The sequence below is a fragment of the Apiospora marii genome (genome assembly GCF_038362585.1).
Source record: "Apiospora marii strain CBS 49790 chromosome Unknown utg000003l_segment0_segment0, whole genome shotgun sequence".
In the NCBI taxonomy this organism is placed as follows: Eukaryota; Fungi; Ascomycota; class Sordariomycetes; order Amphisphaeriales; family Apiosporaceae; genus Apiospora; species Apiospora marii.
In genome coordinates this window covers 5,236,852-5,258,287 of record NW_027117374.1, presented here as the reverse complement: position 1 = coordinate 5,258,287, position 21,436 = coordinate 5,236,852, and the positions used below count along the sequence as shown (strand labels likewise).

At 55.7% G+C, this 21,436-nt stretch overlaps 7 protein-coding genes across 7 annotated transcripts; 3 read left to right on the top strand and 4 right to left on the bottom strand.

The window, feature by feature from the left end:
• Nucleotides 1-1,547: 1,547 nt before the first annotated feature.
• On the top strand, nt 1,548-2,674 carry PG985_005188 (uncharacterized protein; the record flags this gene model as incomplete). The annotated part of the gene is made up of 4 exons (XM_066824957.1): nt 1,548-1,622; nt 1,939-1,949; nt 2,003-2,056; nt 2,119-2,674. The coding sequence occupies 4 exons, from the start codon at nt 1,548-1,550 to the stop codon at nt 2,672-2,674; spliced, it is 696 nt and encodes a 231-aa protein (XP_066688117.1).
• A 298-nt stretch (nt 2,675-2,972) lies between these two features.
• PG985_005187 (phenazine biosynthesis-like protein) lies at nt 2,973-3,971 on the bottom strand (the record flags this gene model as incomplete). The annotated part of the gene is made up of 1 exon (XM_066824956.1): nt 2,973-3,971. The coding sequence occupies one exon, from the start codon at nt 3,969-3,971 to the stop codon at nt 2,973-2,975; it is 999 nt and encodes a 332-aa protein (XP_066688116.1).
• Nucleotides 3,972-4,475: 504 nt separating this feature from the next.
• On the bottom strand, nt 4,476-6,984 carry PG985_005186 (ion transporter; the record flags this gene model as incomplete). Its single annotated transcript, XM_066824955.1, has 6 exons — nt 4,476-4,945; nt 5,007-5,186; nt 5,249-5,584; nt 5,644-6,497; nt 6,634-6,768; nt 6,842-6,984. The coding sequence occupies 6 exons, from the start codon at nt 6,982-6,984 to the stop codon at nt 4,476-4,478; spliced, it is 2,118 nt and encodes a 705-aa protein (XP_066688115.1).
• Nucleotides 6,985-8,027: 1,043 nt separating this feature from the next.
• Nucleotides 8,028-11,124, bottom strand: PG985_005185 (uncharacterized protein; the record flags this gene model as incomplete). Its single annotated transcript, XM_066824954.1, has 6 exons — nt 8,028-8,608; nt 8,665-9,414; nt 9,475-9,622; nt 9,737-9,834; nt 9,885-11,019; nt 11,083-11,124. 6 exons carry the CDS (start codon nt 11,122-11,124, stop codon nt 8,028-8,030), a joined length of 2,754 nt encoding a protein of 917 aa, XP_066688114.1.
• A 4,609-nt stretch (nt 11,125-15,733) lies between these two features.
• Nucleotides 15,734-17,708, top strand: PG985_005184 (uncharacterized protein; the record flags this gene model as incomplete). The annotated part of the gene is made up of 2 exons (XM_066824953.1): nt 15,734-16,689; nt 16,871-17,708. The coding sequence occupies 2 exons, from the start codon at nt 15,734-15,736 to the stop codon at nt 17,706-17,708; spliced, it is 1,794 nt and encodes a 597-aa protein (XP_066688113.1).
• A 746-nt stretch (nt 17,709-18,454) lies between these two features.
• PG985_005183 (uncharacterized protein) lies at nt 18,455-19,399 on the bottom strand (the record flags this gene model as incomplete). Its single annotated transcript, XM_066824952.1, has 1 exon — nt 18,455-19,399. The coding sequence occupies one exon, from the start codon at nt 19,397-19,399 to the stop codon at nt 18,455-18,457; it is 945 nt and encodes a 314-aa protein (XP_066688112.1).
• A 1,292-nt stretch (nt 19,400-20,691) lies between these two features.
• Nucleotides 20,692-21,099, top strand: PG985_005182 (TLC domain-containing protein; the record flags this gene model as incomplete). Its single annotated transcript, XM_066824951.1, has 1 exon — nt 20,692-21,099. The coding sequence occupies one exon, from the start codon at nt 20,692-20,694 to the stop codon at nt 21,097-21,099; it is 408 nt and encodes a 135-aa protein (XP_066688111.1).
• Between the last annotated feature and the right edge of the window lie 337 nt (nt 21,100-21,436).

The window sequence follows — 21,436 nt, the reverse complement described above, 5'->3', positions numbered from 1 at the left end:
CAGATGTTACCATCATTCTGGGAGGCCGCTTCCTCAGAGCTCTGGGCGAACCGACTACCTGGAACATGGAATTACAGATCCTGCAATATTTATTAATGTTATCGGTGGCTTGGAACTCGGCGTTGGACCTGAACAATGACCTTTCGAAGACGAGGTCGAGAGACTGCGGTTTCCCGAGACAGCTGCCCTATTTACACTGTCGAGGCCATGCCGGGCAGCAATGCACATGTATGCCTATGAGGTTTCCTGCAGGAAAATGGCACCGACAAATCTTGTTCCACGCCGGAACTTGCCCCGCCGACTAGGTACGTCACATCGGGAAGATACTATTGCCCTGATGGGGACGGGCAGTTGCATAACGAGGCCAATTGTATGACCAAACTTGCATTGACTATGTCCCAGTTCAGGCCGCGTCATCTGAGTGTCAAATGTGTTTCCTGGCACGCAAAATAGTTCAAGGAGCGCACCATGTCCTTTCCACTCCACCATCATCGACGCAAGGCGTAGGGACTCTATCACTGGGCAGCGTAGAGTGTCATCAGAGGTCATGCCTTTCCGGCCGAAAGGTCTTATTTATAAATATGCCTCTGTTATGGCCGAGCTCCTTTGGTCGAACCAGGATTGGCGGACGGGAATGGGTGACTGATGTCGTGGGACGTGATACAAGGCAAGATCGTGTAGACCATCTACACGCCTCATCTCAAATAAGGCACACACCCTCCTATTTTATAGGCAATAAGTGATCCGGGTGCGGACAGGACGTGCACCTTCTCAAGGCAACTGCATTCTCAGATGGGAGAGCTGTACGGTCCAACCAACCTACCATGGAACAATGGCTAACGACAAGAGCTTGCTCTACTACCCTCAACCATGTACGGCGTACCTGGTTGAATAATTCGGTTGGACAAGGCTTGACGCCGCTTGGGATTGGGCGCCAGGGATGCAGGACTCCCTTGCAGCCGCCACAAAGCACGGCTCGGGCTCTATGGCACGGCTTCACTTACTCGGCTGGCAGATAGCTTGGGAGAGGGCCAGGAGGGCCCGGTACTGCTACCGCTACAAGCTTTACATAATGGCTAGGAGCCAGGGATTCTACCTGATGGCTCAGTCCTTATAAAGGCTTGTGCCATCGTCACGTCACTGGGCCATGTGTATCTGCTTACCCGGCATTCTCAAGAGCCATCAATGCCGGGAGTGTTGGCTACACCAAATCCTCAGCCATGGCTTTAATGCTTCTTGCGTCATCTTTGCTACTCGCCTGCTACATCGCCCGTCATGCCTACTGGTGGCACCGTCTTTGTCACGTTCCTGGGCCCTTTTGGACTTCGTTCCGCTCTGGCTACTCATGGACCCTGAATTCATGGAGGCTATCTAGTCAACATGGTATGATGAGCCCACCTCTGAACACAACAACCCAAGGCTTACCCATTCTCGTACACAGGGGGTCTTATCCGTGTCGGCCCAAACCAACTTATCACATCGGACATCGACAGCATTCTGAGAATCAACTCCCCGAACTCCGGCTACTCTGGAGGGTCCCCGCCATCATGCCCAAGCCAGGGCCACTGCTCGTTCTCCTGCCTGGGCAGGAAGAAGTATACTCGGCAAGCTACTCCGTGCGGGTACACGAGTGACTCACATATGGAGGCGATAGTGGATAAGCAGTGCAGCCGTCTCGTCAGACGTATAGAAGAAGAACTCGGTTCAACGAAAGGGGGTTTCAAGACGTTGGAAATTGCCCCAGCCAGTCGCTGGCTCGTGTCAAACATCCTTGGGGACCTTGTGGCCGGTAAACATTGCGCTTCGCTGGAAGAAGGCCAAGGTCGGTGCAACATACCGAGAGCTAAACGCAAGACTTTTTCAAGACTTCTCGCAGCAGTGCTCCCTGTTCGGGTATTGCGCGTCTCTAGTTGCCGCGATGATTATCAATTGACACAGAATCAACTCGGGTAAGTAACTAACATCCTCCCCTTAATTGTTCCTGTCCTGATAAGGATCACAGTACTTCTACTAGTGATGTAGATGAAGAGAGAATCAAGGGGGAACCATATGAGTTGTGAGTTGGTTGCTCCCGCTGATCGGAATTAGCGCATTCAGGGATATTGACCAGGTCCACAGAGGACAATGGGGCCATCTGACAGCTGATGCCCTCACGACAATCATCACTCGCCTCTTGTCAAGCCCTGCAGCCTACAGCAGGCTGAAGGCCGAGATCGAATCGGGCGTTGTTCCGGGAAGCCGGCTCCCCTCAACTCCATCCACCCATGGTGCCATGTCGCCAATGGGAATGCCCTACCTCCAAGCCGTGGTGAAAGAGGGAAGCCGCATGTCGGATGCTGCCACGACATTACCGCAGGTCTTCAGGAAGTCCCCGAACGAGATCGACAACATACTGGGTTTCCGCATCCCGGCAGGTACCGAAGTCGCACCAGACTTGTTCGGTATCCTGTGGGGAAAGAAGTATTGGGGCGACGATGCCGAGGTCTTTCGGCCGGACCGGTGGCTGGAGGCCAACGATGAGAAATCTTGCCTTACGATGGAGAGTGCTCTTGGCATTGTGTGGGGGAATTTGGGCAGCACGAATGGTCACCCGGCAAGGGCTGCCGCGGAGATGGTGCTCAGCAAAGCACTCGCTCTGGTACGTCAAGAGGATAGCTCTCGGTCTCCCATCTAGTCTGTCACGCTTATCTAACGAATAATTACTAGATTTTTTCACGGTTTGATATTTCGCTAACGGAGCCTCGTGATGCTATGAACCCTGGGCGCGCTCAGTCAGGCAGTGTCTCTTTTGTGCCGGCGTCCAGAAACGACAAATAGTAAGGGAGGCAGGTTCCAGATGGGAGGTCTCACAAGAACGCGAATATATTTCAGGAAAACGCCTTATGGGAAATTTGCAATGCCCCTCTTGAATGGCTCCTTTCAGTCTTGAGCTCCAATTGTGAAAATTCTCTCCATAGATGTATCGTAATAACTTAATCTACCATCAACGTCCCCTTCTGCACCATGACCGCCTCTCCACCCAGCCAGAGCTCCCGGATCTTCACCTCTCCCCCCTCCTGCACATCAGCCCTGGTCTCCACCTGAATCACGCTCCGCCGCCCCATCTCGACGCCCTGCGTGATCTCAAACCGCGCATGCCCAGCCTTGTCCGCGACGGTGAGGTACGCCGACAGCGCGCTCGCCGCGCTGCCAGTCGCGGGGTCCTCAAAGCCCAGCTCGAGCATCCGGGTGCGGACCTTTCGCACCCCATCCTCTTCCCCCTGGTCCACGTAATAATACCGCGCCACGAACCCGTGCGGCCGCCGGTCCTCGTCCAGCAGCGGCCCCCCGGGCAGGCGCTCAAAGTCGAGCCGGAGCCCCCCGTCGAGGCCGCCGAGCAGCTCGAGCGACGGCAGCCGCACGAGGGCGAACGTCATGCCCCGCACGATGCTGAAGACGGGCGCGGCGAGCTCGGCGGCGCGGACCGCGGGGAGGTGGTGGGAGAGGCCGGGGAACGAGGCGTGCTGGTCCGTCGGGATGGCGTCGGCGAGGGTTTGGCGGTGGAGGCGGACGTCTTGGGAGATGCGGGCGCGCACCGATTGCTGGTCACTCTGGCCCGAAGGGGAAGGGACTTCGAGCTGAATCGGGCCCGATTTGGTCAGCAGTGTGTTCACGGCGGGATACCAGTGGAACTTGGCCAGGACGGCGCTGCCGATGGTGGGGTGGCCGGCGAAGGGCAGCTCGGACTCGACGGTGAAGATGTCGATCCGGAGCTGCTGCTGCTGCTGCTGCGACCCCTCGCCGTCGCCGCCCGAGGAGGTGGGCTCGTGCATGAAGACCGTCTCGGAGAGGTTGAACTCCTGCGCGATCTTCTGCTTCTTGGCCTGCGTTAGCTCCGCCTCGAGCGAGGCGGGGACCGAGATCACGGCGAGGGGGTTGCCCTCGAGCCGCTTGCTGGTGAAGACGTCCAGCGTCACAAAGGGTAGCTCCATGATCGGGGGGTGGTTGCCGGGCTGTGTGGTGAATACGATTTCAATGGGAGAGGAGAGACAGACAAGATTACAATAGGTAGTAGTTAGTCCGGTCAATTGCAGTATATGAGTATAGGGCTGTAGCGAAGTCGGGTTTGAAAGAGCGCCTTATACATGTCACCTTGACTGCGAGCTGACTCACCATTGGGTACCCCAACTAGTGGAGGCTTTCACGTCATTGGTTGGAGCTGCATGTAGTCTAGGGTCAATCCTCGTCGCCTATTCGACGGAGATGGGCCCGGTACCCGGGGCAAGTCGCTGCAGATCAAGCATTGCATCCCGAAGGGCGCATGTGTAAATCGGCTTCAAAACTTCATATCTTCTCTATCCTTGGGTTGCCCTATGTTACAATGCACGGGGTAATAGTCCATTGCACATAGCAAGGGCATGCTGCCTTGGCACCCAAATCTTGTCCATTTACAGTAGTTTCAACAGTAGTGCTCAACAAGCCAACCCCTCCAAAGTCTAGGACCGTACAGTATCGTCGCCGGAAGCCCCCGACTGCAGCCCGGCGACCATGGCAGTAAGCCGATCAATCTTGCTCGACAGCTCCGCAATGCGGACCTCGACATCGGTCGGCGCATCCGTCGTATCGTCCTCCACCTGCCGCTGCCTCCCCGCCGAAAAGCGCGAGGGCTGGTTGATGCTTGTGGGCAGCGGCGACGGGAAGCGAGGCCGCGACGACGCGATCCGGTCCGTCGTCAAGGGGGGCGCGGGCGACCGCTTGATCGAGGCCTGCCGCGGCCCCCGGAACGACCCGAAGCCGTCCTTGGGCGCCGTCTTGCCCGTCGTCCACTCGTACAGCATGATGGCGCCCACGATGGGGGAATGGGTCGCCTTGAGAAGGACGATTCTGGCCTGCCGGAACTTATCGGTGGAAGGCAGGAACAGCCGGAGCGGCCGGAAGATGCAAAAGGCAATCAAGTTGAACGGTGCTGTCCCCGGGAGTTAGCTAAGGTTAGGTGGTTCCCCAATTGGCGAACGTTTCAGACTTACGATAAAAATGTGTCAGCCGGTTGCTGGTCGAGGCCTCAAGCACGTATACACTATAAACGTAGAGGTACTCTTCCTTGGCGTGGGAAATGACCCGGGAGAAGCTATTACTGAGCATACCAGTAAGGGAGCCCATCAGGAGAATTGAGCTGAGCGTGACGAAGATGAACATCAGAGGAGGTCCTGTAAGTAAGGGGCAAGTCAGTCATCGAGTTTGAACACTTATGCAAAGAATCGAGACGCACCAAAGATTGGGTCAATGTCCTTCATGATGTCGAATCCGACGTAGCTAGAGCCGAAGAAGATCTTTGTCACGATCATCGCCATGTGCTTAAAGGTGTATAACTCCCGGCCAACGAGGGAGAAGGTCGTGAGGAAACCTAAGTAAATAATGGCTACAAGCACCATGAACTTCAAGAAGTCCATTCCCATGGCTTTCAGGCAAGGGATAAGTGTGCCCCAGTAAGGACTCAAGCTCAGAATGGAGCAGATCCGGGGCACCATGAAAAGGGCTTCCAAAGACAAAACATCGAAGGCAATGGCGATCAGCATCGGATCGTCATTATAGAGACCCACGAATCCTATGGCACGGGGTTAGTAAGTCTTTCACGACTGAAAGGCCCGGCAAAGAGCAACTTACTCAATATGGCAAAACAGATCCCAATAGCTATCATAATCACATCAAACACATTCCATACATCCGCGGCGTAGAAGATCGACCCTGCATCCAGATACTCGCTGACCTCATCGTAGAAAAAGGCGGCAAACCATATATAGAGCATGGCCTCCATGGGCGTCACCTTGTGGACACTCTGGTCGATGCAGACGGCGTAAAAGATGAAGATGAAGGCGCCGAAGAACATAACTTCGAAGGCCTTGAGGTACTTGGGAACGCGAAGGCGGCAGAAGGGGTCGGCCGTGTGGGGGTTGTAGAACCGCGGCTTCTTGGTCGAGTGCACCGAGAGGCGATCCCAGAAGATGATGTCGCCGTCCCAGATCCCGGTGATGATCTTCTGGACCACATGCTGGCTAAGGAACCTCTTCGCGTCCGCCACCGCGGCGATCTCTAGGGCGTTTAGGTGAACGAACGAGGAGGTAGGGTCATCACCGTCATCGTCCTCGCTGTCGGAGCCGCTGGTAAAGCTCATGGTGAGTTTGGAGATGGACTGGAGCAGTTGGCTCCGCCTCTGAGAGCCCATTTTCCCCGAAGACGAATCATGCTCGGATCGGCGCCGCGACCGTGGGCGCTCTGTGCTGCTTCCGCCACCGAGGAGGGCGGTCCTTTCGTTGCTTTCTCCCTGGTCGGCACAGTCCCCCTGTTGGAAAGAGCCGCAGCTCTCACTGGGGTCGGGTATCTCGTACAGACAGTACTCGACAGCTTCACGCTCCGACAGGCGCGTCAAGAAGCGCCATGCCACGATCTCACAGGCATTGGCGCGAGCTTCACCCAGTCCCCTCCCGTCATTGGACATGCCATAGTGCCAACGCAATGCTCTGAGAAAGAGTCAGCGATATGCAGCTTTGACAACCACGGGTTCCACGAGGGGTGAATGCTTGGCAAACATTGGCCCCACGTGCAGATATACGGTTGATAAGGACATTGCAAAACAGAACTGGCAGCCCAACTTACAAGAGGGCATTCACAATCGTGGGGTTTGTCACGTTGGAACTCAAGTGATCGACCAGTCTACGCAAACAGTCGCCATTGGACGTGGTCCGGAGCTGCTCGAAAGTGCTGGGGATGTAGATGACGTCGGCAATGTAGCTGGACACACACACTTTGGTCAGTTCTTGCAAAAACACACACACTCCAGAATTCGGCGGAAGAAACACCATACAGCGACAATTTCTTGACCACGTCCCGGAACTGGTCATCGTAGGCAATATCGGGCAGATCCGCGTCGTATTGGCCATTGTCCCAGTGAGGCGAAGGCGCCCGATCGCCTTGGGACGTCGGCCGCACCTTGACACGGATGGGCATCTTGGTGATGTCGGAGCGGTGCTGATTGCCTACTCTCTGAGTTGGCCCCCGAGACAATGGGTACTTGAAGACTGGGCTCTTTTGAACAAGATGTGGTTGACGGTACCGACTGCTAAACACCCCAAAGGGGCACTTTGAGTTTTTGAAGATATCAATCCCAGGCGCCTGGAGCGGACCAAAGGGTCCGTGCATAGAGTAGCATGACGGCGCAGGCTTGCAGGGACGCCGAGCTGCGGCCTAGGTAGATACGAGTAAAGCTTGTTTCGCCTATCTTGTCATGCCATCCAATGCCCTCCCAAGCGAGCAAGAGCCCACTGACTCGGGCTGCTGGCTGTGGGGTCCCCGCTATCCATCGTCACACCCAGTGATCGCCGTTTGGAATCACGCCAGCTGACCAAAACTTCCATCCACGAAACAATGCCACTTGTTGTAAGTGGAGGATGCGATATCTCGGCTTGCGTAAACCAGCATATAGTAGTAGTTGGGAAGGGGCCATGCATGTTCACGCAGGACATCCCACCCTACTTGATTAGGTTGTCCTGTTGAAATTGCTGTGGCTTGGCCGTGCGCGTTTCCTGCAGCCGCTTATGCAGGGCTTGTGCTACCAAACCCATGCAGGCCCCAGGGTTGGCCTGATCTGATGTTGGGGGTTGTCAGATTAGGAGCTGACATCCGACGACATGCTGGCATGGGATGGGGGGCACTTTTTGCTCGTGATCGTCAATATCCAGGGTTCTAACGACGTCTTGAACCATTTAGATCAATCACATGATTGATCACCGTAGCTAATTAAGTATGTATATCTCGTTCGTCATCTGCTGACCTTTTCGCGAACCACGGATATGCCCTCAGCACATCGAATCCTCATATCATCTATCGTACATCTGGTGGAGCCGCGAAAAGAAATGGGCGAGTAAAGAATAAAACACCGACTGACAAAAGAAACGTCTTCGCGTGAAGGGTGTATCATGAAACAAATAAAACGCCTGGAAAAGTGACGGCAACAACAACAACACCGCGACGAGCCCACCCCTTGACAGCCCTTAACGGACTTTCTTGCCATTCTTCAAGATATCGATTCCCTCATCCCATCCGCGGCTCGTAGCAATCTCCAGAATGGTCATGTTGTTATCGTCTTTAGCATTAAGATCAACGCCACATCTGTCGACAAGAAGCTGAAGCACATGCGCATCGCCGTTCTCCACTGCTTGGATGAAGGCGGAATGGCCGCGGTAGATCTTGTTCGGATCGGCTCCGCTGGCCAGAAGCATTTCGATGATCTCGGTATCGCCGTCTTCGTAACGTCGAAGTGCTTTGACGATCGGAAGATGCTCGCCGGGTGCATTGACATCTGCGTTGGCCTCGTCCAGAAGGAAGCGTACGATATCCTTGCGCCGCTCACGAATCGCCGTGGTCAGCGGCGAGAAAACACCGCCGTTGCGGTCCTCCACGCTCACGCCTGCCTGTAGCAAGAGTTTGATACTCTCCAGCTGGTTGGCCACTACTGCCATCTCCATCACGCCCTTGAAGGCTCTTGGCTCAGCCAGCGCCGGTAGCAGTCTCTTCAGGATCTGTGGCTGCTTGACCGCCATGCATACGGGCCAATCCTGGCCTCTCACGTTCGCTATAGAATTGGTCAGGGAATGAACTGCGTGCTCATAATAGGGGCATGGGACTTACGGTCAGCTCCACGACTCAGCAGGAGGTCAACCAGCTCTGGCCGGTTTTCTCGGATGGCCGTAGTCAGAGCCGTTGCCCCGGTTTTGGGCACCTTGTCGTTTGGCGAAACCCCGGCATTCAAGAGCCATTCCAGGGCCTCTGTGTTGTTACTTTGAACGGCCGTCTCCAAGATTCCTTTAGGGGAATTCAGGTCGGCGCCCGCTTTTACCAGAGGCGCGAGGTATTGAGGCCGGTAGTGAGTGACACATTTGAATGCAGGATACTCTGAAGCCGGGACATTCGGGTCGGCGCCATTCGCCAACAAAAGCTGGAAAATATCGGCACGGTTGTCTCTGATTGAAGAGCACAGTGGCGTATAAACTCCATCCTTCTTGGCGTTGGGGTCAACGCCGGCTTTGAGCAAACATCGCACCGATTCGATATTGTTAATCGAAGCCGCCAGCTCCACTGTAAACGATATGTCAGCCATCATGCGACCTTTGAGGTGGGTAGCAACCGAAAGGGGGTATCCCGATTTCTTTGATGTGATAGGGAAATACGTACTGATTCCAGGGGCCTTCTTAGGGTCGGCACCCCTCGCAAGAAGAAGCCTCAGACAAGGTGTGTGATGTATCGCTGGCCACAGCATGTGCTTAGGTCCAGGGAGGTTAGGGTTGGCTCCGGCATCCAGTAGATCTGCGACAATATCGGCGCGACCTTCCGTGATTGCCTCGAAGAGAGGCGACTTGCCTTCTCTGTTCTTGGCATTGGCTACAGCGAAATATTAGTAAGCCGACGTGATCTAACAACGGCAAGGATGGAAATACTCACAGTCTGCTTCGTATGCCAGCATGAGCTTGATGAATTTGAGCGGGCGCGCCTTGGTAATCGTCTTGATCAAAATGGTGTCGCCGTTGCTCATAACGTGGTTGGAGTCTCCCCCGTACGTCAACAGTAGCTTCGCGAAGCTGAACTTATTCTCGATGACTGAGAGTCCGAGGGTGTTTCAAGCGCTGGCCCAGCAGCGAGGTTGGCCTACCATGAAGTGTTAGTCGACATTTTGGAAACCCAAATGTACATCTTGTAGGCTTACATCTGCTCCGTACTTGAGTAGCAAACTAGCACCATCGATGAAGGACTCTTCCACTGACGCAAACAATGGAGTGACACCGTCTCTGTCGGGAGAGTTGGCTGCGGGTTTAATCAGCATACATGTTGCAAAGGCCAAGGAAGATACTTACGATCTGCTCCAAAGACTAATAACAGACGGACCGATTCGAGGTCATGGCGCAGAACAGCCTCCTTCAGGGCATGGCTCTCTGGTCCAGTGTCAGGCGGGACACCACGGTCCAGAAGCTGCTCCACAAGCTTGCTGTTCCGGTCTTGGATGGCTGAAACCAAAGCCGATCTGAGGGCCGGGGTGCTGGAGCCGGTAGAGTTCCTTGGGCTCCAACGGGGCATCTTGACGGGGTCTGCTGTGACTCGAGTAATCTTGATAGGGCCAGAGTCGGACGATTCATAGTCTCCAACGGTTGTCTCGCTATCAAGGATGCCACTCAGGCCCAGACCATCTTGTGTACCTCTTCTGTCGAAGCTATCGGCTTGCGAGAACACGCGGTCTCTAACTGACGCCGACGAGCTTGTATGGTGCGATATTGACTTGGCGACGGAGGGTGCGCGAGGTGAGTTCATGCGCGAGAATTGTTGTTGATAACTATTGTCGTCCCGAATCACGTCGAAGGGCGAAAGATTTGTCGAGGATCCTCTACCAATCTCGAGCACCGGTGGAAGAGGGAAGACTGAAGACATCGGGGACGTCTCCTCGATATCGTTAAGGTGCGGCTCGAGTGTCTTGAGTTTGGTGATGTTGGTCACGGCTCGGCCTCTCTGCACTCGATCGAGGGCTGCGGCGAGGCCTGTGTAGCCCATCCCAAAAGAGTCGTCGATCTTGGAGTCACCGGAGTCACCTAGAGACCATTGGAAGACCAGGGAGCTCATCTTCAGGGACTCTCTCGACTTTCCAATGGACTCTCTCATTTTGCCGACATCGTTGTCTGCAAACATGTTGCGCCAGCCTCGCTGTATCTTGCCCACAGTTCCTCGCCTCTCGTACTCGAGGAAGCGGCCAACCCATTGGTCGAGGTGCTGGAAATCTGTATAGGTCGACTTGAACTTCTTGTCCATCTCCTGGATCATCTCGGCAGGAAACTGCTGGTTCGTTCGTGTGGACTCCGTGAGTCCAGCTTCCAGTGCCCACATGATGCGACAGAGATCCAAGAACTCGTTGGCCAGCTCCACGAAACCGTGGGGATGAGTCTTGACTGTGCTGAGGAAGTCGAGCATGTGGATGGAGATCTTGTTGCCCAAGACGGTAGCCTTATATCCAAATTAGCTTCCAGGTCATCCCAATACCTTCGTCTGGGGAGATGCTGGTCGTACCTTGTGGCAATGGCTGAGCGCCGCCTGGCTTTGGACCGGCATGGCTGCAACGTCGAGGTGTGCCTTCGCGCACCGAACCTGTTGCTTTCTTGGATGTGTTCGCACTCGATTGGAGGTTTGGAAACAAAATGATTGCCCAGTGTTGTAGTAGTAGTTGTGACTTGTCTTGGGTCACGGGAAGGAGCTGTGACTGTAAGCTTCTGTGGAGGAGATGCTGGCGCCTGCCGGATGGGAATGACACCGGACTTATCAAGGTAAGTGAGTAAGTTCAATGTTTATGTCAGGAGGGGTCTGGATCTGGGACTGGGTATGCCACCAACTTGTACTGATCTCAAGTGTGACTCCGCAGCAATCAGGATAGAGGAAATGGGTACTTATGCAAACACTTACAAGCATCCACCCACACCACGTGGTCGAGTTACTCTGTTTTCCTATTACTGTAGGAAAATCTCCAACATGCCTACTTGGTGGGAGCGAGCCACTTGTGGTTCTAGGACCATCTAGGCGAGGCCGCTGATCATCACTTCACGTTCCCATCACGGCAACTGGAATATGACCCTTGCGCCGGAAGGCTAACACCATCTTGGGGACCGTTTGCCGGACCTAACGACAGGCTAATGGACGAGTTAGTGGTCCAGACCAATGTCATAAGCTGGGCCAAGGTGGTTCCTTCCCGGGTTGGCCGTTTGAGCTTTGAGCTTTGACTTGGACACCCCTCTCTTAAAATCAAGTATCCAGCGCCGCTACTCCATGACAGCTGCCTATTGGAGACGGGACCTATTGACGTGGAGGCAACAGGTCTGCAGTGACGCCTCGGGTTATATAACTTGCAGGAGCTGGGCAGCGTGGCTGATCTTCGTTGATCATGCTCGTCATGCTATCTGATAGATGTCGTTTGTTTGTTAGCTTCCATCAATCTCGATGCAAGCTCCCTCCTAGCCAGTCATGACGACTCCATGTAAGGGCTTGATGCATCGTCTACTAAAACACATCGATATTACTGCTAGCCTTATGGTAATGATTGAACCATTGGAAGAAGTACATCAGCACTTGTGTCTTGTTGCGGGAACACGCACCTACCCTATTGATATTCACTTACTAAACATGTGTAAGATCTTACTTAGATTCGGCTCCAGCTTCCCACCCTACCGTTCTGTTTGCCGATATGGCCCAGTAAGACCCAAGGTGCTGGGTCTTGTCAAAACTAGATTCGACGGCGTCTGGTAGCTTGCTCCGCGGGTCGCTCTCCGGATCCACCGGAGTGACAGATGAGATGGGATGGGATAGGATGGAGTTGCATCCGAGGATGGGGTTGTTATCTGGTGGTACTCTATATGTAACACGTTTCACCACCCATGCCCTGAAATTAGATAGACATTCTGTATGTTCGGTAGCGACAGGAGCGCCGAGTCGCTAGTAGGTAACATGTAGATATCCAGCTGCAAAACATCCATCGCCGTTTCTCCAAGTCAGGGCGACACAGTAGCTCGGCACCAGGGCCCCTCCCCCCCTTACCTTGACCCTACCTCGGGCCAGTGGTTCCTGCAAACCTTCAGGGCAAGCTGAGGGCCTGGTTCCTGGTTTCAACTCTATCAGAGTTTGCCTTGCTGTAAGCTGCTTACTTCAAATGCGCTCTATCGTTCATTCGTTGGCCTAGCCTGCCTCTAAACAGGCACTATCCAATGCCACCATACGAGATCCCTCCTATCAAGATCGAAACCATCGTTGCGAGATGTGACTAGATCCTGTTTGCTTCGATCGTATTAGCTTAGGAGGGACCAGCGTGATCTCGGCAGGCTAGACAAGTCGGGACAAGACCCAGCATAGCGATAGCCGATGTCAGTCGGAGTTTCTCCCAATTCGCCGGCCCGAGCACGCAGGACTTCAGGTCTGCTATCCCTTGGACGGCATAAAATAGAGATCTTCGCCAATCATTTGTGGCCATCATCTTCGCGAGCTCAGCTGTCCGTGTCAGAGCACCCAACGGCTCCACGAACTGCGGGTGGGATGGTGCGGCAGGAGCGGAGAGGCGGAGCGCGCGCGTCTCGTTTCTCATTTCCGGCCGGTCTTTCTCTGCTGGCCAAACCTTATTCCAGACTATTTGCTCGCAGTCATTCGTCAGAATACAGTGGGTGCCTTTCGCTCAGGCCTCGGTCGCTTGTGTAAGTGAGAGGAGCTAGCGGAAAGACCCCAAGACCCCAAGACCCCAAGAGAGAAGACAAAAAGGGCCTTCCAGGTAAAGCCCCATATCAATGAAAATTTGGACGACGTTCTCCGGGCCCTTGGCAAAAGACGCAGCTCCATCACGCAAGTGGTTGGCGAGACGAGAGGAGAGCTTGCATGCAAGACTAGCGCCTTCAGAGCAGATGAGTGTCTTGGGCCAGAGCCGCGGCGGCCGTGCTTGGCTTATGACTCGGCTTAAGCCTGTTGAAGTGGCGCCGTGATTGCGGCTCAAACAGCTTCTTATAGACCATACTTCACGAGCTGCTTGCTTGAGGCCAGTAAGGGAGGCACTTCAGCTGCCATGCAACGTAAGCTCATTCGTCGAGCAATCAGCCCCCATTGATATGTATGCGGTGGCCTAGACTACCTACGCGATTCAAGCTGTGCCAGGGCTGGGCGCAGTAAGGCTGGCCTTGCCCCGGGCTTTTGCTGTGAAACTCGAATACGATACTTTTGCGTTAAAATCACACCAGACTTGCGATGAAAGTGGCCAGTTGATCCAAGAAGGGATCCCAGAACTGTTCCCGCAATAACTCTACCTTGATACTTTCATCCTCTCGGATCAATAAGTAGCACGTGGACTCGGATAGGGTCCGAACCGCCGTGCCATTCTGTGGAGCGCCAGAGGATCGTCGAACCCGAAAGCCAATTGAGCAACTCTGTCCAGGATTGTGTTCCCAAGAAACGGCTCAATGGGGAAATACAACTTTAATGCTACAGCATCGGCCGCATACACGCGAATCTTATCATGGAATCGCCATTCCTTTGGGATGCTCGCAGACAAGACGGAAACTTGGAGAGCTTGGGAGAGTGATACGCTCGCCAAGCACCTGTAGGCGCGGTACGGTACCGCAATGGGGTCGGCTCCACGAGTTTGCTTCCCAATTCCCCATTCCTCGCTCGGCACAATGCCAATGTGAAAGGAATTCTGGAACTGGGTTGTTCCACTTCACATGGCAAACTCGCGCACAGTCAGTTGGCCTCAATATGTACATTGGCGATGAAGCCATATTGCCCGCCACGATTCATGTTAGGGGACAAGCATGACGTCGATGTCTATTGACTTTTTCCCAGCTCACCTGTTGCTTTCGGCCTTGGACTCCGCCCAAAGCTTGCCCTGCATTGCTCTGATGTTAGAGGTACAGCTGCTGGGAAAGCATAGCTTTTGATCGTGCTTTTTTCGACATCCTCCCAACTGAACTGGCATTCCTTCGAAGACGGGTCTTATTAGTATTTCATGGGAAAGCAAGAGAAGAAGAAAAAAGTCTTGTATGGAATTCGGCAGAGCCAATAGCGCCAACGGTACTGCGCCGCAGCCACCAATTAATGTCACCAGCAAGTAGCCGGAGATGAAAATAGAAACAGTCGAGCTAGAGGATGGGGGAGGCTATGTCTGATTCGCCTGGACCCTCGCGCATCCCCGCCTTTCCTTTTTTCCCAGCCAGCCAGCAGCAGCAGGGGCCGATGCAGGTGGTAAGCCAACACCTGACTGACTGACCGATCCGTCAGGTACTTCCCCATCGGCCCCCTAACCTTGAGAACGTCGGTCCTTTGGTGCAGCTGACTTCTGCAGATGGCCGCCCACTTGCTGCTGCCAGTCTGCCCAACTGGTCAGTGGGTGTCCGGTGTGGTGGGTTGTCTTTAGCGGGATGTGTGTCCCAACTCAGAAGGCAATACGATGCTGCGCGCGCAGGCCAACGTCAACCTCGGAAATGTTTTAGTGACACGGGTGGCGAAGCCAACAAACCCGTCCGTTCACTGCCGCAACCTTTGTCGCCGCGGATTGGCTCGTCTAAATCCAGCATCTCCACCATGCGGTTACCTCACCTACTATTTTCATTCCGCAAGGATTCGACAATGGATCAGATCTGACGATATACCGGCAACAAGGCAGCCCTCTTTAAAAGCTCAGACCCTTGTAGGAAACAGCACACACATTCGCTCGCCTACCGCCCACACACCAAACACCACACACTCGCGCGTGGGACAGGGGACCCAGCTGCTTCCTTTTGCCAGGTGGTATTTATGACGCGAAAGGATGGAGCGGACCTTGGAACGTAGTCAGCAAGGTTACTACTCGGGCTTGAGATGGGAAGCCAGAAAACCAAACCCGCCGCATGTAACAGCCTTCCCCCATCACACAGCAAGCACTGCCTGGGCCCTTTTTTCGACCGTCTGATCCTGGCTACGTATATGCAGGTCGTTCCCTAAGGTTACAGGATTATCTTGTGTATTTGCCTCTTTCGTAGTCAGTGCCGAGCCTGGCGTCCTCACGTAGTTAAAGTGCCACTCGCTCCCGTCGTTCGACTTCGTCCTGTTGCCTCTTTACCCTTTTGATGCGACTTTCCGTCTGCGAAATCTGAACAACCTCGTAGCTTCAGATCCAGGAACTCACTCCCGTCCGATGTCCTCGGGGTTATAGCGAGCCATGGCTCTCCCAACAACTCCCCCAACCTCCTCACGCGACAGCAACAACATGTTCCTCCGCCTGCCCCCGGCCGCCGCCGTCCTTCTGCTCTCGACCGTGCTGGGGGGATTGGCGGACGGGCATGCCCTGCTGCCCCGACAGACCAAGACGATCGAACCCCAAGAGCTGAACGTCATCATGTGGCCGCCGCTGCCCACGGCGGCCCCTCTCCTCTCGCCCATGGAGCTCTTCCGCCGACAGACCGACAACACGATATGCGGCTATCTGGGCGGCGACTCGGCGCTCCCGGCGACGTGCTCGGCCGGGTCGCACTGCGTGCTGGACGAGGCGAACAAGGTGATGGGGTGCTGTCCCAACGCCGGCAGCTGCACGACCGGCGTCTTCACGGGGTGCGTCGACCAGAACAGCGGGCCCCAGACCGAGGTGAACCCCTACGTCTACACCTGCGCAGGGCGGAACGTGTGCTATAAGAATTCGTTCCCGGGCGGCTTCTTCCAGTACGGTTGTGGGACGGCGTCCAACTTGGCCACCTCGGTCCAGACGGGGGCCAGCGGCAAGCCCACGCTGCCCCTGGTGCAGACCTCGATTGCGCTCACCAAGTCGGCCAGCTCGTTGTCTGAGTCCAGTTCCAGGTCGTCCTCCTCTTCGAGCTCTTCGAGCTCTTCGCAATCCTCCTCCAGCTCGGCAACCACGACTCCAGCGAGCTCGTCAGGCACGCCGACATCTTCTCGTGCCCCAGCCGATACAGCCAACACCACGCCGGCTGCTCCCCCGACGTCACAAAATTCAGGCCCAGGATACAACCGCACCGGCGCCATTGTGGGGGGAACCATTGGGGGTCTGGCCCTTTTAGCGGCACTACTGGCGCTACTGTTCTGCTGCCTGCGACGGCGGCGAAATAGACGGCGGGGGCCAGGCCCGGCGCCAGTTCCGGTCCCGACGAGCGAGTACCCGAGGTAAGTCATGTCATAGCGAGTCTGCGACAAAGCAGTTTGGTGTTTCGTGTTTCAACACAAATCTTTTGGCGCCTGTTTTGTTTCGCTATTGGAGCTAGCCACATGGTGGCTTGGACCTCCAATCGATTCGTCGTTCCATCGTAAAGCCGATTTGCTAACCTCGGAGTGTCTGTCCAAATAGTCCGCGATCGCATGGCGCCGCATTCGCGCCTCTGCCCACATGGCAAGAGGAAGAAGAGCCTCAGACTACGCCGCCGACCCATCATGCCCAGCCATACTCCCACTACGAGCATCCAGCACTTGCCGGAGCAGCTGGGGCAGCCGGAGCAGGTAAAATGAGGCACGTTGCGGATGACCATGACCATGGCTATGGCCATGGCCACGGCAACGGTTACGGTGGGCCCGCTCCCGTCTCTGCCGTCTCTGGCCCGTCGCCGAACACGCCCATCGGCGGCAATGGCAACGGAGGATGGCCCCTGGCCTACGGCGGCGGCCAGGGCCAGACGCCCATCGCGAACGAGTACCTGAACAACTACCCCAGCAGCAACAATTACCACAACGGCAGCGGCGCCGGTGCTGTGGTGACGCCCCTGACGCCGTACCACTCCAACAACCCGCACGCCTTTAGCAACAATTGGTCCCAACACCCGGCGCACGACGGTATGTACAACAATAGCACCGCCCACAACAACGGGCCGTCGCGCGAAATTGACGACTTCTCCCGCGACGTCGGGGCGACGATGCGCCACGTGCAGGACGACGAGGACACGGAGCCGCTCACGGCGGGCTCGTCGATGCACAATTACCCCATCGATGGTGCGGGCGGCGGCGCGGGAGTTGGCGGTGGTGCCGGCGGCGGCCACAACAACACACACCTACAGCCGTACCAGCAGCATCCGTCCGCGCCCGGGTCTTCGGGCTCCATGACCTCGATGAGCTCCTACACGCCGTCGCGGCGGGGCGACCGGCCGCTTTGGCAGCAGACGAGGAGGCAGAGCAGGAATTTAATGTGGTTGTAATAATGACCGGTGAGACCACACAGGAAAAGGAAAGAAACAGAACCAATCGACAACCTTTTTTCCTACTATTCGATCGTATATACTGTTACACATCCTTTTTTACTGTGCATTTTAGGGTGTGTCTTTTACACAGAGGAGTTTACGGCCGTCGCGGAACTCTACACGTTGACTGGATGATTTTTTTTTAACGAATTCTTTTACTTAATAGCTCGGCGCATTTTTACCCGGCGAAGGATGAGCAAGTCATGTGTGCTACCGCTGGTTTAGACTTTGCATGGTGTTGGGGGTGTTGGACAAGGATGTTTAGGGTATACTGGCGGCATATGGCATACTTTGTATATGCATCACCGATCCTTGTACATAGTTTTCCAGACGAAAATAGCTTCAAATCCAACTAGAATAACCAAAATATGAGTGTCTCAAGTATTGAATTACATGGAAAGTCAATGGATGTGCATTGGAGAGAAATGTCAAATGTGGTGCAACCGTTTGGCACAAGACCATGTGTATTTCCGATCTTCTCTAACGCCGTCGCTAAGTTCTCATGTCTAATCTAACTGCTTTCTTCCCTCGCTCCCTCGTGACGTCTATGAAATAATGCCAATAGATCAGACGTGCCTCTTGTCGTCCCGGGCAGGAGCCCGCCGTGTATTCCCCGGAGACGCGAAGCTGGTATGCATGAGTGTGCCTCTCATCATCACCTGATGAGACGAACTTCGCTCTAGCCCATCCCATCCCGTCCCACTTCAGAAATCGTACCGCAAGTAGAACATGAGATTATCCAGCTTGGGAATGTACGAGCACGTCGACATGAAGACGCGATGCGGCCAGACGAACCGGCGCGCCTCGGCCAGCTCGGCCGGCCGCACGCAGTCGCGCAGCCGGAGCCGCGGGTGCAGCGGCTCGAGCTCGCGCGGGTCGTCGAAGCCCCAGTTGAAGGTGGAGCCCGTCGCGCGCGTGATGCTGAGCAGGCCCCCGAAGAACTTCATGGCCGAGCCCACGCCGTCGCAGATGAGCTGGTGGCCGTGGCCGTGCGGCGCGTACGCGGGAATCTCGTGGGGCCGCGGCGAGACGGGCGAGAAGTGCTCGGTCAGCCGCTGGATCAGCCGCTTGCCCGTCGCTTCGTCGAAGTAGGGCGTCAGGCCTTCCATGAGGATGAGCGTGGGCCGGTCCGTCGGGATCTGCCGCAGCCAGTCGTCCTTTGTCACGTCCGCGGCGCGAAGCTGGTAGTCGCCGTGCTCCGGGGGCGGCACCAGGCGGCGGCGCAGCTTGACCACGTCGGGCAGGTCGTAGTCGAGCCACCGCACCTCGCGACCTGCGGAAGAAGACGCCCAGTCCAGGCGGTGGCAGCGCGTGTCGAGGCCGCAGGCCAGGTGGACGACGGTGGCCTTGGGGTGCTTGGCCAGGAACTCGCCGGCCCACTCGTCGAACTGGCGCGCCCGCACGAGGCACATGTCGCGCGAGCCCATGCCAAAGGGGCTCTCGGCGCGGAACTTGCTAAGGTCCGTGTCGAGGCGGCGCAGGATGTCCGCGGCGTGCCGGTCGCCGAGGATGGGCTCCGTGCGCGCGGCGTCCTCGGCCCGCGCCATGAGGGGCACTAGCAAAGTCTCCTGGGGGCCCGTGAGGGAGACTTTGATCTTGGTGGCCGAGCCGGGCGGCGTCACCGTGGTAGTGGTGGTGGTGGAAGACATCTTCCTCTTGGGTGTGGTGTTGCTTGTCGCTGTTGCGGAGGATGGGGATGACAGCGGCGACGGTATTGAAGGACGACGAGAAGTTAGGGCGTTGCTAGTAGATCTTCTCGCAAGAGAGGGCATATTCCTTCTCAGCTTCATGGTTCATGGGCAGAAAGTTGGTAGTTGAGATCGGGACTATGTCTGGATGCTACCCTACTACATAAACTTTAAAGCTTCGATCGGAGGAAACTGAAGAGGGGTGGGTATAAGTGGCGAATTGCCTGTTGAGGATGATCTACGAGGTGGAGCTGAAACTGCAGGTCATTTCCCCCTACGGAGCCAAGGCTCTGGGCCCTGCTGGGTCTGCATGGTTCTCCAGAAAGCACCTAAAATCGAAGAGTGGGGCTCCTTTACACCCGCAGACCCGGCTCGCCGGTCATTAATGGCTTCTCAGGGTCGACAGCGTCGGGGCGATTAGGTTACTCTAAATGTTGAGGGGATTGTGACATGTCATAATTGCCCCGATCTGCACGTCAGCCCAGGCTCTTACAACTTCATATCTGCCAATGATTTTAATGCTTAACCGGCTGTCTGGCGATTAGACCCCTCAACTCATGCACATGTATCTTGATCTTTCTCTAAGATGGAAGCAGCGCTTTCTCTCTTTCTCTCCCCGTCATTGCCCCTCTCTCGACCCATGACCATATCTCCTAGACCTAAACTACGGCTCTTCATCCTCCATTCGTCCATCCTTCGCAGTTCCAATGAAAGCGAAGAGAAACGACAGATGCTCCGGTGCAAGCATTGCAGCTTAAAGGGACCATAGCGCAAACATGGTCACATTGACTAGCAGGCTGTCGTATTTCTGCGCCTTGCAGTTGAGCTCGGAGGGCCACCGTGCTGAGCTCGTCGCCTGGCACCTGGGAATATCGAATACAATATGTAAAGCATGGCATTGGTCCCGCAAGTGGGCCCAAACCGGGATACACAGCGCAAACGCTTGCCCCCTGGCACAGGCTCTGGAAATGGTTTATCGACTTGGCAAACAAAACGTTGAATTCATTCGCTAGGTTGACCGCAATCAGGCTCGCCGTGACGGCCGCATAAAAACGGGCATGGGCATCAATGCTGTTGCGCCGGTGAGATTTGACCCCAGAAATGAGAATGCCAGCTCTAGCACGCCACACTTGGAAGAACCAGTCTTTATCTTGCTTGGTCTACTTTCTATCTACGCATTCCATCCGCCCTTATTCGAACATTGTGCCTCTCTTACTGGCTGCCGGGACACCAGGCAACGGGGCCAGTGTAGTATGGCAAGGCCTGTACGCTGGGACTTGGGATTCGTCGGCTCTCACAACACGCTCCTGACGTGCACAAACGACTCATTCGTGCATGAGCTGCCGGCTACAGAGGTGCGGTCCGCCGGGGATTCCGCGCGAGAGCGAAGCCGGATGCGCTTGGCCGAGCAGATGTACCCGGCCCTGTTCATCGCGGTGGTGGGGCCCTGGGGCACTGGGACCTGTGGACCATGCTCAGATACCCCGAGTCACTGCCCGAGTGATGTCTCGATATGCGTGCGTACCCGCACCGAACCCTCGACGCCGGACCCGAGGTTCTATCAAGGTGTACCACCTCGTGCATTTGGGGGTTTCTGGACGCAGCAGTACCGCGCCAACGCTGCCAGGCTCGGGGCATATGAACTTGGGCGAGCTGGTTGATCGACAGAGATATCTCAATTGCCATATCGGGATGAACTGCTCATACCCACAATAATCTGATTTCTGCCAAGACATCACCAATTGGGAGCTGAGGTTAGGGAGGCGCTCGTGTCCCGTCTCCCTCCCCTTTGGATGTCATTATGTTCGTGCCGCACCGGATCCAGGTCTAGTAGCTTACCGGCCTGGCCAACTGACGGGGGTCGGGAGCCACCGGTAGGTTCTTCGGGATGCGCGGGCGGCCGGGAGGGACCGCGGCGGCCGAGACCGTGATCCACGGCGCTAGGTTGCGGACACTCCCTGCGGCACGACCCCTTGCGCTAACGAGGACAGTTCACGC